We start from the raw sequence: 16,821 nt of genomic DNA on the forward strand, positions 1-16,821 counted from the left end.
CAAAAATTATTTTACCTCATTGTATTTCAGACAGAATTGCAGAGCATTTTCTGTACAGGTGAACCTGGTGTCCTTATTGGTAAAATTGACCAAAAGAAGGTAGTCAATAGCTTCAGTGGTTATTCTGACCCAAAATCTACAGAGAAGAAAATAATTGATGATGTTTTCTCAAAAGGTGATAAAGCATTCAACTCAGGTATGTTCAAAATAATGTTTATGGCTTATTTACATTAAAAAACACTAGCATATTGATAACACACACTGTAGATGGATTCTATCACCATTAAATAATAGTGCTATGAGTGCATCATAATATGCTGTGGATTTCTTCTTTCAAGATATCAAGGAAGATAGTTGGGTTTCTCAGAAGGAAGCTCTTCAATTCTTGATGACTGCTTCAAGTGTAAATATGAGATCAGCTTCTTCTACTTTGGTTTGTGATAATAACAGTATGTGACATCAGAAGCATCGGTTAACCTGGCTGTGTTTATGAAGTCTTAAATTTCCCATTAAATCACTAATGACTTACATCTGGGGCACCCACTCAAATGATTACAACACATGGCCATGTGTTTGCAATGTACTTGTCTGTTTCATTTCAAACTCCTGCTTTAAAAGCATGAGTTATTAGTCACTTTTGCTTAATATGTGTCATCTTGTTGTGCTGGTCAGTGCCACAGATGTATCTATGGCTCACAACAATATTAACATTATACTAAAACAGCAAACTGACTTAGAAATATCAGTAATATTAATCATATGTATAGATCATACTTAACAGTGGATGATATTTATCAATAAATGTGTCTTACGTATGCCATCACAATAGTACCATAATTAAATCCAGTGTTCACACATGTATTGAATGTGATGTACAAATGCCTGAATCTTAAAGTAAGAATGAGAAGACTGAACAATTCATATGTCAATTTCCTAAAGCTGAAAGATCAGTCAATACGATTGGAAAAGAATCTACATTTATTCAACAAGGACACACGAAACATCAAATTGTATATGTGACCTTGTAAAAATATGAACTGTTAAAGTTGGTAAATTTCTTTAAGTGTACTAGGCAGATGAATGGTAAGTATAAAGTTGCACAAAATGGCCCATCTTCCACTGCCACACTCTCCTTGTGACTATGGATGCAATTTGTGCATTCTGCATGATATCTGAAATTGTTCTGCCTAATGTGATTTATAGAGACTTTTGATCAAAACAATGCATCTGATTTGATGAAATCTACAGTTTGTGTGTCTGGCAGAATTTTTCACTTGGCTATACTGAGGCTTAGGCAATGCAGTTGGAAAACCCAAACTTTTTCTTTAAATAGGCTTATTTGGTAGAAAGTTACTTAGATGTTTCACATGTCGTAATTCTCTGCATATGTTTGGATTCTCTCTCTCTCTCTCTCTCTCTCTCTCTCTCTCTCATTTCTGATAATTAACTTATGGTGTATATGAATAATAATTTGTGAGTCTTACTTCAGGCCAACAGTCACTAATACTACTTCCTATTTCTGTTCCAAAGGTGATATTCTTGTTATGGACGAATTTGGTTACTACTACTTTAAAGACAGAACAGGTGACACTTTCAGGTAATTACTGCAGATCACAAATTTGTGCTGTTCCAAGCTGTAATGTGATTTTGATAAATGTAGAGTTTAAGTATTGAAATGTATTGTAAATGTGTTAAGCCCATAATTATTACTTGAAAGATGAAAGAAATTCGTAATCTATAATTTGATTTCTTTTTCATCCCCATTCTTATGCAATATCTGTTAATTTCCAGATGGCGTGGTGAGAATGTTGCAACTTCAGAGGTTGAAGGAGTCATCAGTGCAACAATTGGACTGAAGGATGTTGTAGTTTATGGTGTTCAAGTAAGTTATATTCAATAACATAACTATTAGTAAAGAGGGAATGTGCACCCACAGACAAATTCTTAGGAAAAAGAAAGACTAAAATGTAATGCAAAAAATAAGAGACTCTCAGGTAACCATTAAAAATTAATTGTTAAGCTTCAAATTCTGGGAATACATGAGGTTATCTGTAATTTAGGACTGATCTATATTGGTGAGACAGAACACACTATCAACACATGTTGCCAGGCACTAGTGATATACACGACTTGATCAATATACTAAATTCCCAATAGCAGAACATGAAGAGAAGTGTGGTGCCTCCATACAATTTACCACCAACTGAAAAATCAAAGAGGCCACTGAAACTGCAAAGCAGGCATCAAACATGAACTGCAAGGATTCGTACAGGCTCTTGCTGTCATTGTTGCCATTTACTGCATGTTGGCAGGCCAACCTTGCTTGTGGAGCTGCCCTCCATATCCCATAAACATGAAATACTGAAAGATCTCAGTTGCTGTCAGCTAGTACAAAATCAGCACTACACTATGACAACAGCTTATACCAGATTTATCACTGAAACCCAATAAAAATTAACATAAAATATTCCTAGCAGTAAGCATGTGAAAGACATTCTCCTTGATCCTGTGACCCATCAACTCATATGGCGCCTAGAGTTTGCAGCTGTGGAGATAAATACAGAATAGTCTATTTAAAACAGTAATTGCAAATCACCCTGAAGAAGATAGCCTGCAATAATAGCTGAAATTATGGTACTCTTATTACTTCTTAATGTGGTCACAGACCCTGAAAAATTTTACTAAAAAAATTTTATTCAACCATTCTTTATATTAATAATTACGTGGAAGTACAAGGACTAAACTACTTGTGTACAGAATTCATGGCAACTTTTCCACAGCTGTCCATAGAATCTGCATTTTGTGTCCACTAAATGACAGTTGTTCTTCTTCAATTATGAGTAAATTACAGCCATATTCCATAACTTCATTGGTATGTGGAGGACTTAAATTACAAACTTTAGGAAACACAAAAATATGCTGTTATTGTTAACTACTTCACGGAGTTAGCTCTGAAGTCCCTTTATGATCATTTTTGGAAAGAAATTGATCTTTCCCACCAAGTGCTGGGAGTAATTGTTGCCTGCATAAGCATCTGCAACTGAATATTTATGATACTCATTTCACACATCTTGTTCATCGTATTTTATGTATCGGAATCCAATGTCTATGAGCGAATCAATGTAAGACAAAGGTATTCCACATTGTGCGCCAATTATGAGGCAGGCTGAGTACCCTTAGATTTTAAGAAGAACATAATGATTACAGTAAAGAAAGACCTGGCAGAATGTAAATAATTTAGGAGCAAAGGAGACCACTCATCGAACAGCACAGGTTTTGAGTTGGTGGCAGGCACACACAAGAGATTGAAGACTTGCTAGTTTTTGGAAGAAATCGTGTGTGTGTGTGTGTGTGTGTGTGTGTGTGTGTGTGTGTGTGTGTGTGTGTGTGTGTGCACGTGCCTACCAATTATTTAATGCTTAACACTTCTTATATTCAGAACAGAATTATAATTTCAGAGGAGGAAGGTGCTGAAAGGTGTGAATATTACCGAATCCACAGTTTAATATTCCGTGGTTGCAAAACACTGACAAAGATTATTTATGGAAGAATGGGAAAGCTTGTTGAAGCTAACTTCATGAAAAACCAGTTTGCATTCCAGAGAAATACAGGAACATGCAAGGCAGTACTGACCTCACACTTTACCTTCTAAGATAGGTTAAATATAGGAAAACCTCCATATATGGTATGTGATTTAGAGAATGGTTTTGACAATGCTGAATGAAATAACTTTTTGTATTTCTGAAGGTAGCAAGGATAAAATACAGGGAGTTAAAAATAATCTACAGCTTAACAGACACCACACTGAAGTAGTGTAAGTCAAAGGACATGAACTGGAAGCAGTAGTTCAGAACGGAGTGTGTGAGGGAAATAGTCAAAACCTATGTTATGAAATCTGAACACTGTGTAAGCTCTGAAGGAAGACAAGAAGAAACTTGGAAAGAGTATTATAATTTACTGGAACGAAATAAAATCTTCAGAATAGACAGTTCAACAGAGTGGATAGTGTCTTGAAAATAGGTTACAAGATGAGCATAAAAAAGTAACACAAGTGTAACAGAATGTAGTCAAATCTGGCAATGTTGAGTAAACCGGGATAGGAAATTATTCTAAAAATAGTCCACAATTTTTGCTATTTGGGGAGCAAAATATCTGATGGTGGAAAAAGTAGAGTACATAAAGGCATACTAGCAGAAGCCAGGAAAATGTTTCTGAGAAAGTAAACTTTTTTATGTCTAATAAAAATTTAAGTGAAGGTAGTGAATTGAATTGGGGAAAAATAAATTTATGACTAAAAGAGCAAATCAGTTAACAGGACACATCTAGACACACCAAGGGATTGTCAACATGGTAATAGAAGGAAGTGTTGGAGGAAAGTTTTGGAGGGACACTAAGGCTTGACGATAACAAGCAGGTTCAAAAGAATGTAGCTTTCAGCAGTTAAGCAGAGATGAAGAGGCTTGTTAAGAGTGGTATATACAACATGGATGTTTCTCATTCTGGAAACATCCCCCAGGCTGTGGCTAAGCCATGTCTCCACAGTATCCTTTCTTTCAGGAGTGCTAGTTCTGCATGTTTCGCAGAAGAGCTTCTGTAAAGTTTGGAAGGTAGGAGATGGATACTGGCAGAAGTAAAGCTGTGAGTACCGGGCGTGAGTCGTGCTTCGGTAGCTCAGTTGGTAGAGCACTTGCCCGCGAAAGGCAAAGGTCCCGAGTTCGAGTCTCGGTCGGGCACACAGTTTTAATCTGCCAGGAAGTTTCATATCTGCGCACACTCCGCTGCAGAGTGAAAATCTCATTCTGGAAACATCCCCCAGGCTGTGGCCAAGCCATGTCTCCACAGTATCCTTTCTTTCAGGAGTGCTAGTTCTGCATGTTTCGCAGAAGAGCTTCTGTAAAGTTTGGAAGGTAGGAGACGGATACTGGCAGAAGTAAAGCTGTGAGTACCGGGCGTGAGTCGTGCTTCGGTAGCTCAGTTGGTAGAGCACTTGCCCGCGAAAGGCAAAGGTCCCGAGTTTGAGTCTCGGTCGGGCACACAGTTTTAATCTGCCAGGAAGTTTCATCTTTGGTGTTTATAGATGGTGTAACAACGCAACGTTCTTAAGGATGAAAGTTGTCAGTTAATATGAAATAAATTTATAATGTGTGCTTCATGCAACAGAATTGTAGTCCCTCTTTATGCTGAAGTGCATGATGTTTGATTTCTGTACGTTTAAATGTAAATTTATTACATACTGCCCTATCATAAACACTGTTGAGAATTTAATTTGCTTTCTTTAATAGTCCTGATATTTTATCAAAGACTACAATGGTGCTGCCACCAGCGAAGATAATTTTCTCTTCATGTCTTATACTGTCTGGACCCAGTACACTGCGCTGGAGAACACCTATGTTTATATGTTTCTTGTCTGACAATTTTGATACTAAAAATTTGTCACCAGCAGATGTGTGAACTGCCTTTTGTCTTTTGTATCCTGTTTTCCAGGTAAAACTGAAATCTCTCGTTTGCTATTCCTCTTACACCTAGTGCTTCTACCTTGTTCAGTAGCATTTTAAGTTAAACAGTGTCGAAAGCCTTGGACAAGTCAAAGAATATGCCTGTCATATAGTCATCTTTTCACATACAAGTACCACTTCTGTAAATTCTTTAAGGGCCCATATTGTACTTCTCCCACTTTGCAACCCAAGCTGTCATTTTTACAAAAGTTGTATTCATTCATGTACCTCACTATTCTAGCCTTCATGACTAATTCAATTAGCTTTGAGAATACAGACAGTAGTGAAACTGGCCTGTAGATATCAGTACTTTCCACATTACCTTCCCTTAATAGGATCACATCCTGTGAGAGCTTTAGGTACCATGGAAAAATACCTCAGCTGAAGGACTCATTTATGTTTGTTCCTGAAGTTTGTATGCTGTCTATACATCTCTTCAGAATAGACTGGAACCTCATCTATGCCTGGTGACTTTGGACTGTCTTCCTGTCTTTTACCCACAGCTGTTCATTTATTTCTGTTAGCTTGTTTTGTAGAAGTGGCTCCTTCTAGAAATGTTTCTTCAAAGATTAATGTAAACAATGTGCTGACTAACTTAGTGTCTGTATTGTTATCCATATGTACTTCATCCAAGGTTTGATTTTCCACCTATATACAAAACAATATACTTTCGTTAATAATGCGATGCATGGCAGATGGTACCCTGTACCGCTACTACAGCTGGTTGCTAATGATGGCGGTAAACTCTGCACTTACCCTGTGCACATGTTCTCAGAGAGCGAATCAACAATTTAGTAGTATTCTGAATGCTCTGTTGTGAATGTTGCAGCCAATTTGACCCGTAAACAAGATCATAACTAGTTATTTAGGTTAGAACATTTAAAAAGGGAATTGGATAGGTTAGAGTTAGATACAGTGGGAATTAATGAAGTTCAGTGGCAGGAGGAACAAGATTTTTGGTCCTGTGAATACAGGGTTATAAATACAAAATCAAATAAAGATAATGCAGAGTAGGTTTAATAATGAATTGGAAAATAGAAATGTGGGTAAGCTACTACAAACAGCATAGTGGACACATTATTGTGGCCAAGATATATATGAAGCCCATGCCTACCACAGTAGTAAAAGTTTTATATGCCAACTAGCTCCGCAGATGACGAAGGGACTGAGGAAATGTATGATGCGATAAAAGAAATTAGTAAGATAGTGAAGGGAAACGAAAATTTAATAGTCATGGGTGACTGGAACTCGATAATAGGAAAAGGAAGAGAAGGAAATGTAGTAGGTGAATATAGAATGGGAGTAAGGAATGAAAGAGGATGCCGCCTGGTAGAATTTTGCACAGGGCATAACTTAATCATAGCTAACACGTGGTTCAAGAAGCATGAACGAAGGTTGTATACATGAAAGAAGCCTGGAGATACTAGGTTTCAGATAGATTATATAACGGTAAGACAGATTCAAGAATGAGGTTTTAAATTGTAAGACAATTCCAGGGGCAGATATGAATTCTGTCCACAATATAATGGTTATGAACTGTAGATTAAAACTCAGGAAACTGCAAAAAGGTGGGAATTTAAGGAGATGGGACCTGGATAAACTGAAAGAACTAGAGGTTGTAGAGTGTTTCAGGGAGAGCATAAGGGAACGATTGACAAGAATGGGAGAAAGAAATACAGTAGAAGAAGAATGGGTAGCTTTGAGATATGAAATAGTGAAGGCAGCAGCGGATAAAATAGGTAAAAAGATGAGGGCTAGTAGAAATCCTTGGGAACAAAGGAGTTATTGAGTACAATTGATGAAAGGAGAAAATATAAAAACTCAGTAAATGAAGCAGGCAAAAAGGAATACAAACGTCTCAAAAATGAGATCGACAGGAAGTGTAAAATGGCTAAGCAGGGATGGCTAGAGGACAAATGTAAGGCTGTAGAGGCGCGCATATCACTAGGGGTCAGATAGATACTGCCTACAGGAAAATTGAAGACACCTTTGGACGAGAACCACTTGCATGAATATCAAGAGCTCAGATGGAAACCCAGTTCTAAGCAAAGAAGGGAAAGCAGAAAGGTGGAAGGAGCATATAGTGTGTCTATACAAGGGCGATGTACTTGAGGAAAATATTATGAAAATGAAAGAGGATGTAGATGAAAATTAAATAGGAGATATGATACTGCGTGAAGAGTTTGACAGAGGACTGAAAGAACTAAGTCGAAACAAGGCCATGGGAGTAGACAACATTCAATTAGAACTACTGACAGCTTTGGGAGACCCAGGAATAACAAAACTCTACCATCTGGTGAGCAAGATGTATGAGACAGGCGAAATACCCTCACACTTCAAGAATAATATAATAATTCCAGTCCCAAAGAAAGCAGGTGCTGACAGATGTGAAAATTACCGAACTATCAGTTCAATAAGTCACAGCTGCAAAATACTAATGCGAATTCTTTACAGATGAATGAAAAAACTAGTAGAAGCCGACCTCGGGGAAGATCAGTTTGGATTCTGTAGAAATGTTGGAACACGTGAGGCAATACTGAGCCTACAACTTATCTTAGAAAATAGATTAAAAAGGGCAAACCTACATTTCTTTGTAGACTTGGAGAAAGCTTTTGACAATGTTGATTGGAATACTCTCTTTCAAATTCTGAAGGTGACAGGGGTAAAATACAGGGAGCGAAAGGCTATTTACAATTTGCACAGGAAACAGATGGCAGTTATACGAATCGAGGGGCATGAAAGGGAAGCAGTGGTTGGGAAGGGAGTGAGACAGGGTTGTAGCCTGTGCCCGATGTTATTTAATCTGTATATTGAGCAATCAGTAAAGGAAACAAAAGAAAAATTTGGAGTAGGAATTAAAATCCATAGAGAGGGAATTAAAACTTGGAGGTTCACTGACGACATTGTAATTCTGTCAGAGACAGCAAAGGACTTGGAAGAGCAGTTGAACGGAATGGACGGTGTATTGAAAGGAGGATATAAGATGAACTTCAACAAAAGCAAAACGAGGATAATGGAATGTAGTTGAATTAAATCAGGTGATGCTGTGGGAATTAGATTAGGAAATGAGACACTTAAAAGTACTAAAGGAGTTTTGCTATTTGGGGAACAAGATAATTGATGATGGTAGAAGAAGAGAGGATATAAAATGTAGACTGGCAATGGCAATGGCAATGGCAAGGAAAGTGTTTCTGAAGAACAGAAATTTGTTACCAATTAGTATTGATTTAAGTGTCAGGAAGTTGTTTCTAAAAGTATTTGTATGGAGTGTAGCCATGTATGGAAGTGAAACGTGGACGATAAATAGTTTAGACAAGAAGAGAATAGAAGCTTTTGAAATGTGGTGTTACAGAAGAATGCTGAAGATTAGATGGGTAGATCACATAACTAATGAGGAGGAATTGAATAAAATTGGAGAGAAGAGAAATTTGTGGCACAGCTTGAGAAGAAGGGATCGATTGGTAGGGCATATTCTGAGGCATCAAGGGATCACCAATTTGGTATTGGAGGGCAGTGTGGAGGGTAAAAATCGTAGAGGGAGACAAAGAGATGAATACACTAAACAGATTCAGAAGGATGTAGGTTGCAGTAGTTACTGGGTGGTGAAGAACCTTGCTTCAGGATAGAGTAGCATGGAGAGCTGCATCAAACAATTCTCAGGACTGAAGGCCACAACAACAACGTGAGTTATCATAGCTGATGGTCGTGGAAAGTGACAAGTGACAAATTCTATATAAGAAAATGGGAAACAACTTTCAGGTTACACGCTTTCAAGTGAAAAGCACAAGTATGCACATACTGTAACTATCACTTGGATTTGGCAACATGTCATCGCCATCTGTGACCCAATTTGTGCAAACCACTATCATTCATGAATTTGACTATAGTCATTTCCTTTCCTGTTTCACTCGCAAGCAGAGTGAGGAAAAAACAACTGTTTATATGCCTCCATACAAGCCCTAATTTTTCTAATGCTACCTTTGTGGTCGTTAAACTAAACTTATGTTGGCAGCAGTAGAATTGTGCTACAGTCATCCAAAAATGTCAGTTCGCTAAATTTTCTCAGTAGTGTTCCTCGAAAAGATTATCACCTTCCCTCATTGTTTCCCATTAGAGTTCCTGAAGCATCTCAATAATACTTGCATCTTGGCCGAAGATACCGACAATACATCCAGCAGCCAACCCCTGAATTGCTTCCTTTAATCAACCTGTAACAAGTCAACAGTGGGTTAGGCTAATGGCCTACATGTGGTCTTCTGCACGGATGAATCACACTTTCCTAATATTTTCCTAATAAATAGAAGTAGGTCATTTGCCTTCTCTGCTACAATCCTTACATGCTCATTCCATTTCATATTGATTTGTTATGACACCTAGATATTTAATTGATGTGACTATATCAAGCAGCACACTTCTAATGCTGTGTTCGAATATTATGGGTTTGTATTTCCTATTCATCTGCATAAACTTAAGTTTTTCTACAGATAGAGCTTACCACAGCAAACAACCACAGATTACTGCTCACCCTGTTGGCGAGATCATTTATGTATACAGAAAATAACAGTGGTCCTATCACTATTCCCTGGTAAAGCCTACATCATTAGGAAAACTGCAGATGATCACGCAGCACAAGAAGTAAAGACTAGCTCCTACGTACACAACACAACTCTCAGTTGTTGAAAACGAATGCTGATAGTCAGGTGTTCAGCTAGAAATGTGCCTGTCAAGGGTCTACCAGATAATATGAATGAGATGACATTCCAGAAACTTCTTAAGGAGTCTTTAGTGCAAAAACAATTTTACACATTTAAATAACCTGATACATGTCATATTGTCTGTCTGCTTGTCTGTATGTATGTAATACATTTATTTACATGTGGCTAATTTATATTAAGACTGGATGCAAAGTATTTTACGCATCATATGTTTCTGTATGAGAGGCATTCAATAAGTAACGCAACATTTCTTTCTTTCTTTCTTTCTTTTTCTCGTTTTGAAAGTAGGTTGGTTTTATTTGAGGTTCCAATACAACGTATTATTCCCCACTCTTTTGGCTACAAAACCCTGTTTTTGCAACATAGTCTCCACTGAATGTGATAGGCTTATGCCACCTTATTGGGAGGGCGTGTATGCCCTCACTGTACCGGTCTACTGGTCGACATCGGAGCCACTGTCTTGCTGCATCAATGACCTCCACATCAGCCACATACTGCTTCCCATGAAATGCATCCTTGTGCCAAACAGACGGAAGTCAGAAGGTGTGATATCCGCCTAAAGGGAGTATGAGACAGAACAGTCCACTGAAGTTTTGTGCCCTCTTGTTATAAATTCTATAATCTAGTTAATCATAAAATTGCAGAGATTACAAATTTCTGCCATTAGTGTGCTGGCAGCTTGTTAAAAAAATTTAATCCCAGAGTACAGGATTCCACTTGAACACCTGACAAGTTGCCAGTCCTTAGAGATATATTTTTTCCTTGAAAACTGAGTGTTTTAGCCTGCTATCAACCCAGACTCGCAAATCAAGCATTACAAAACAAAAAGGTCATATCTGGATTTACACCAGGCACTGTTCAGCTTAACATTCCTGACAAACTCTCAGGTTATTGTAAAATGATATCACCCCTACAACACTGGACTGGATGTTGACTTTGTTATGATGCAAATGTAATTGTAAAGACAATGAGAAATTTTATATTTTCTCGGATAAAATATCTATAGCTCCAGTGCGACCATTTATATGCCACAACCAAACCAGTTTTTTCCGTTAAACAGAGTTGTATATTTCAGCTGAAGGATAGTTTTCTAAAAATATACACTTGGGTAACTGTAAAGTTGCCATCAACCCTAAAGGCAGAACATCATACTTCTTTACTCTGAATGGTCCTAATGGAGGTGCATCTTTGCATTACTCCAACCTACCTACTGCCTGATCTTGCCATGTTCCACATCAACAAAACATTACAAGAACTGAAAGGCATGAGAAGTGACAGAAAATAAATTGGCAGACTGACTAGGGTAGAAACCAAGACCATTGGATTTGCAGTCTGACATTTGCCATCTGAGTGACACATTAGCCTCCAAAATACTCAGAAAATATACGAAACAAACCAGGAACAAGCATATATAATAGACAAAATTTGCATATGTAATACTAGGAAAAACCAAGTTCAGACAAAGAATGTAACACTTGAAATGGTACAGATTAATATGAAATAAAAGGGGCATGAAGGCTAGATTGTGCTATTTGGCCTTCCTGGAATTTTAGTTGTGGTGGTTAACTGATTTGTACTGTAGCATGATGTCTAGGTTAGACTGGAAGGTGATAATTTGGTTGCGAGTTGTCGAAGCCAACGAATGTGAAGATCAAATAAAAGTAGTTTTGCACAGATTGGTTTGTAGTGTAGCCTAATCTTAACATTTCTACTTTTAAGAGACCTTTCATCATAAAAATTAAAACTGCAAGGTAATTGCAGTATACCTATATTAGATTTGGACTAGTCTCTGGTAAGAATTTTTATAAATATTATTTACATATATTGCACACAACCTACATAAAATGGAAGGAGGGCCCACTCTGTAACTTTTACAAACATGAAACTCAACAGAAGCTTACTTCCATGTGTGTGTGCTCCCCCCACATCTCTATGCCCCTTTCTCATCACTCTCTTCTTTTCTCCTGAACCAAATGATTCTACAGGATATCTGAGTTAATCATATTATCTTTGTTACTGTATGGTGCCAGTGGCGCAAAGTTCATGAATTTAAAATAGAGAAGGGCTACAACACGCCTGGTTCTCAACTCGTGTAACAGCTGAAAATTTTTCACAGATACAAAATGTCGAAGGGCGAGCAGGAATGGCAGCAATTCATGATGACAACGATTCCCTGGATCCTGTAGTACTTGCTGAAGCTGTGAACAAAAACCTGCCATTTTACGCACGCCCACTATTTGTTCGTGTAGTAAGAGAACTACCAATGACAGGTAATTAATTTACATAACACTTGTGGTTACAAGTCTATTACAGTTAACATTTTGTACTAATTCCTAAAATAAATTTTGATTAACTTCTGTTCTCCACTGGGTCTCAATATTCTCCAGTGGCAGTACCAGTATATAATGAGTCACTTTAGTAACATATTTCCACAACCTACTACACATTCAACCACTCCTGACATTCCAATAGCAATCGGTTTATCAAAAAATTAAAAGAGAAATTTTAAAGTCATTACTTTATAACCCTTTCATTGTTTTTGAATAGATGTGAATTTTAATAAGGACAATTACACAGTAAATGAATGTTATGTGTGTTATTTCATTTAAAAAAAACTCTAGTTACAGTTGTAAGAGTCTTGTAACTATTTTCCTCTTGATGCCAGCTAATTCTCCACCCACCTACAATAATAGACATATTGTTGCTTTGTAATGTAACACGAACCTATTTTGATAATTTCTTTCTGTTGTAGGCACGTACAAACTAATTAAACGGGAGCTGCAGAAAGAGGGGTACAATCCGTATAAAATTACTGACAAACTCTATTTTCTGGAAAAAGGAAAATATGTACCTTTGCACCGGCAATTATACGATGATATTGTAAATGGAAATGTGCGACTTTGAAAGCAAAATTGCAGACCGATACTCTGATATTTGGTGTTCCCTCTTCGTGGTGTGTGACCGTCATTATGGATTCCGTGTCACAAACCAAACATCACTGGGCATACAGCATTACATCTACACTCTGTAAATAACTGTAAACCATGAGTGCGTCATTACTGTATTGAGAAGTGATTATGAGCTTTTTATACACCCGTTTCCTAATTTTTAAGCAAATAATGGTATTCTAGTCTAATAGCATTTTCTACTCTTAGAAGATAAAATGCTTTAGTGTAATATTTTAAATGTTCAAATACATGTGTATTTTTTAACTGAACACTTCTTCATTTCTGCAGCAGTAGCGCAATATGACACACAGCTGGCACGATTTTATCGCGACCCGGCATTATTCGGCTGCGCACAATACGATTTTTTTTTTATAGGTCAAACGTTTATTATCTGAAATAGCTCCGCAACCTCATTGCGGCACTGACATACCAACAACTAGAAAACTTCGAAATGTGCCAAACTTCGTATACTAGTAACAAAATAATAGTGTAGCCAACATTGTAATAAAAAAATAAAATCAGAAAATTATTATACTATATATTTACAAGAAAAATGATCACATGTACCAAGCTGCACACTCAGCGTAATTCTAAGATAGGGTGTGTGGCAACAATATTCACCTGTGAGTAAAAAGCTTGTTACGTTTCCGATTATTCGGTTGGCTCCCCACCATACTCCTCGGTAGATAGCGTCAGACGCCTGGCTATGTCACAGCCAGTAGTGTTTGGGGCGTGACGAGGGCGGGTGGTTTGCCTTACGTCGTTGCAAAGTGCCGGGACGAAGTTTTTAGTTTTGCGGGAACAATATGACGAACCAACACAAAGCCGTCATTACCGGAATGTTTGCTGGAGCAGCTGGTCTCTCCCTCCTCCTAGGACGTAGGGTTATTCTTCAGGCCCTACTTGTATTAATAGTAGGATTTTTAGCTACAGGCAAGCGGTACAGATGGATCTACATTTTATACAAAACACTTCCACGAGATATGAGGTAAGTCAACAGTGCAGTTCGACTGCCTGTTATGTTTTTTCGTGCTTATAATTTCTTACATAAAAATAGGTTCTATTTCAAGAACATGCGATTTTTAAAGTGTTCCGTATTTGTTTCTTTCTGTTAAGTGGGATTATTAAGAACTTTATTTGCAAATTTTTTGTTAGCTTCACATCCAGCAGTAAATGATGATGATGATGATGATGATGATGGCTTAACAAGACCGACAGTTGTCGGATATAATTTACGTAGGGATTGCAGAGAAAATGCTTGCAGTCATTCGGCCTCGAATTATTTGACGCTGGTACGTATCTTGACGACCACTGACGTTTGTTTCGGTGCTCTCGTTTTCTGCACCACCGCGCTTTCTTATGAAGTCTGCTGCCTACCGACACAGCTACCGTAGCACAGTACAGAGGAAAATGAGAGTTCCGATACTTTCAAATAAGCGAAGGGCTAGAGATTTCTATTTAACTCTCTTGTAAGTAGCGTGGAGCTTAATGTGTCCTTTTGGAGAAAATCCCAGTTTACTCACTTTCAAACTCCAGAACATTGAGTTATAAATTGTTATTAACATAGTCTCAAACAAAAAACCTGAGCTCACAGTTTTTCACTCTTTTCCATCAATTGTTTTCTTGTCTACATCTATACTCCGCAAACCACCGTAGGGCGCATGGCAGAGGGTCGTTCCACTGAACCAATTATTAGGATTTCTTCTCGTTTCATTCCGTTCTGGGGCGCGGAAAGAATGATTGAACGAATTTGGATACACCAGTTATTCTAATCTTATCCTATGTGAGCGATACGTATGGGATTGTAATACACTGAAGCGCCAGTGAAACTGGTAAAGACAAGCGTATTCAAACACAGGGATATTTAAATAGGCAGCATACAGTGCTGCGGTCGGCAATGTCTATGTAAGACAAGAATCTGGCGCAGCTGTTAGTTCGGTTACTGCTTCTACAATGATAGGTTATCGACAATAGAGTTTGAACGTAGTGTTGTATTCGGCGCACCAGCGATGGGACAGCACCTCCGAGGTAGCGATGAAGTGGGGATTTTCCCGTACGACTATTTCAGTAGTGTACCGTGAACATCAGGAATCCGCTGAAGCATCAAATCTCCGAAATCGCTAAGGCCGGGAAAAAATCCTACAAGAACGGGACCAACGACTGCTGAAGAGAAAAGTTCAACATGACAGAAGTGCAACCTTCCGCAAATTGCTGCAGATTTCAATGCTAGGCCATCAACAAGCGAACCATTCCCACGAATTATCATCGATATGAGCTTTCGGAGCCGAAGGCCCCACTCTACCCTTGATGACTGTACGACACAAAGCTTTACTCTTCGCCTAGACCTGTCAACACCGACATATGTCTGGAAACATGTTTCATCGTCGGACGAGTCTCGTTTCAAATCGAGTGGATGGGCATGTACTGGTATGGAGACAACCTCATGAATCCATGGACCCTACATGTCATCAGGGGACTGTTCAGGCTGGTGGAGTGTCTGTAATGGTGTGGGGCGTGTGCTGTTGTAGTGATATGGGACCTCTGATACGTCTACTAACTATTTGGACAGTGACACGTAAGTAAGCATCCTGTGTGATCACCTGCATCCATTCATGTCCATTGTGCATTCAGTCGGACTTGGGCAATGTCAGCGGGAAAATGGAACACCCCACACGTCGATAATTGCTGCAGAATGGCTCCATGAACACTGTCCCGAGTTTGAACACTTCTGCTAACTACCAAATGGGGCCCAGGCATGAACATTGTTGAGCATATCCGAGTTGCCTTGCAACGTGCTGTTCAGAAGAGATCTCCATCCCCTTGTACTCTTACGGATTTATGGACAGCCGTGCAGGATTCAGTGTCAGTTCCCTCCAGCACTGCTTCACAGATTAATCAAGTCCATGCCACGTCGTGTTGCGGCACTTGTGTGTACTCGCGGGGGCCCTTCACGATATTAGGCAGGTGTACCAGTTTCTGTGGCTCTTCGGTGTATATTCCTCTCGTCATCATTTAAAGCTGGTTCTTGAAACTTCGTTAATAGACTTTCTCGGGATAGTTTACGTCTATCTTCAGGAGTCTTCCAGTTCAGTATCTCTCCAATACTCTGCCACGGATCAAGGAGACCTGCGACCATTTGTATTGCTCTTCTATTTATACTTCCAATATCCTCTGTTAGTGCTATTTGGCACGGGTCCCACACACTGGGACAAGATTCTAGAACTGGTCGCACAAGTTATATGTAAGCAGTCTCCTTTGTAGACCGACTACACTTCTCCAGTATTATACCAATAGTCCGGAGTGTACCACCTGCTTTATCTGCAACTGAGCCTTTGTGATCATTCCATTTCATATCCGTAAAAACAGCTAGCCACAAGTATTTGTATGAGTTGGCTGATTCCAAAAGTTACTCAGTGATATTATAGTCATGGTGTACTACATTTTTCGTTCTGTGAAGTGCAAAATTTTACGTTTAGGAACATTTAAAGCAAGTTGACAATCTTCGCACCACTTCGAAATCTCATCAAGATCTGACTGAATATTTATGCAGCTTCGTTCAGACAGTACATCATAGATAACTGCGTCGTCTGCAAAAAGGCTGAGATTAGTACTTATATTGTCTGCTAGGCCATTAATATACAACTTGAACAATCGGGGCCCCCA

The 16,821-nt window shown here is 38.5% G+C and overlaps 2 protein-coding genes across 3 annotated transcripts in view; both read left to right on the plus strand.

The window, feature by feature from the left end:
* Positions 1-13,427, plus strand: part of LOC126279109 (long-chain fatty acid transport protein 1-like) — a 111,142-nt gene extending 97,715 nt beyond the window's left edge. Inside the window, exons 8-12 of the mRNA XM_049979590.1 lie at positions 59-196; positions 1,531-1,597; positions 1,792-1,882; positions 12,327-12,480; positions 12,963-13,427. Of these exons, the coding sequence (XP_049835547.1) occupies positions 59-196; positions 1,531-1,597; positions 1,792-1,882; positions 12,327-12,480; positions 12,963-13,114 (602 nt within the window). The 3' untranslated portion in view covers positions 13,115-13,427. The remainder of the gene's footprint in view (positions 1-58; positions 197-1,530; positions 1,598-1,791; positions 1,883-12,326; positions 12,481-12,962) is intronic.
* Positions 13,428-13,842: 415 nt separating this feature from the next.
* LOC126279108 (long-chain fatty acid transport protein 1-like) overlaps positions 13,843-16,821 on the plus strand; it is a 322,787-nt gene continuing 319,808 nt past the window's right edge. The window contains exon 1 of one of the 2 annotated variants that reach the window (XM_049979589.1): positions 13,843-14,146. In XM_049979589.1, the coding sequence (XP_049835546.1) occupies positions 13,965-14,146 (182 nt within the window). In that variant the 5' untranslated portion in view covers positions 13,843-13,964. The remainder of the gene's footprint in view (positions 14,147-16,821) is intronic. The other variant, XR_007550783.1, reaches the window with a different exon arrangement.

Source organism: Schistocerca gregaria, chromosome 6 (assembly GCF_023897955.1).
Source record: "Schistocerca gregaria isolate iqSchGreg1 chromosome 6, iqSchGreg1.2, whole genome shotgun sequence".
NCBI lineage: Eukaryota > Metazoa > Arthropoda > Insecta > Orthoptera > Acrididae > Schistocerca > Schistocerca gregaria.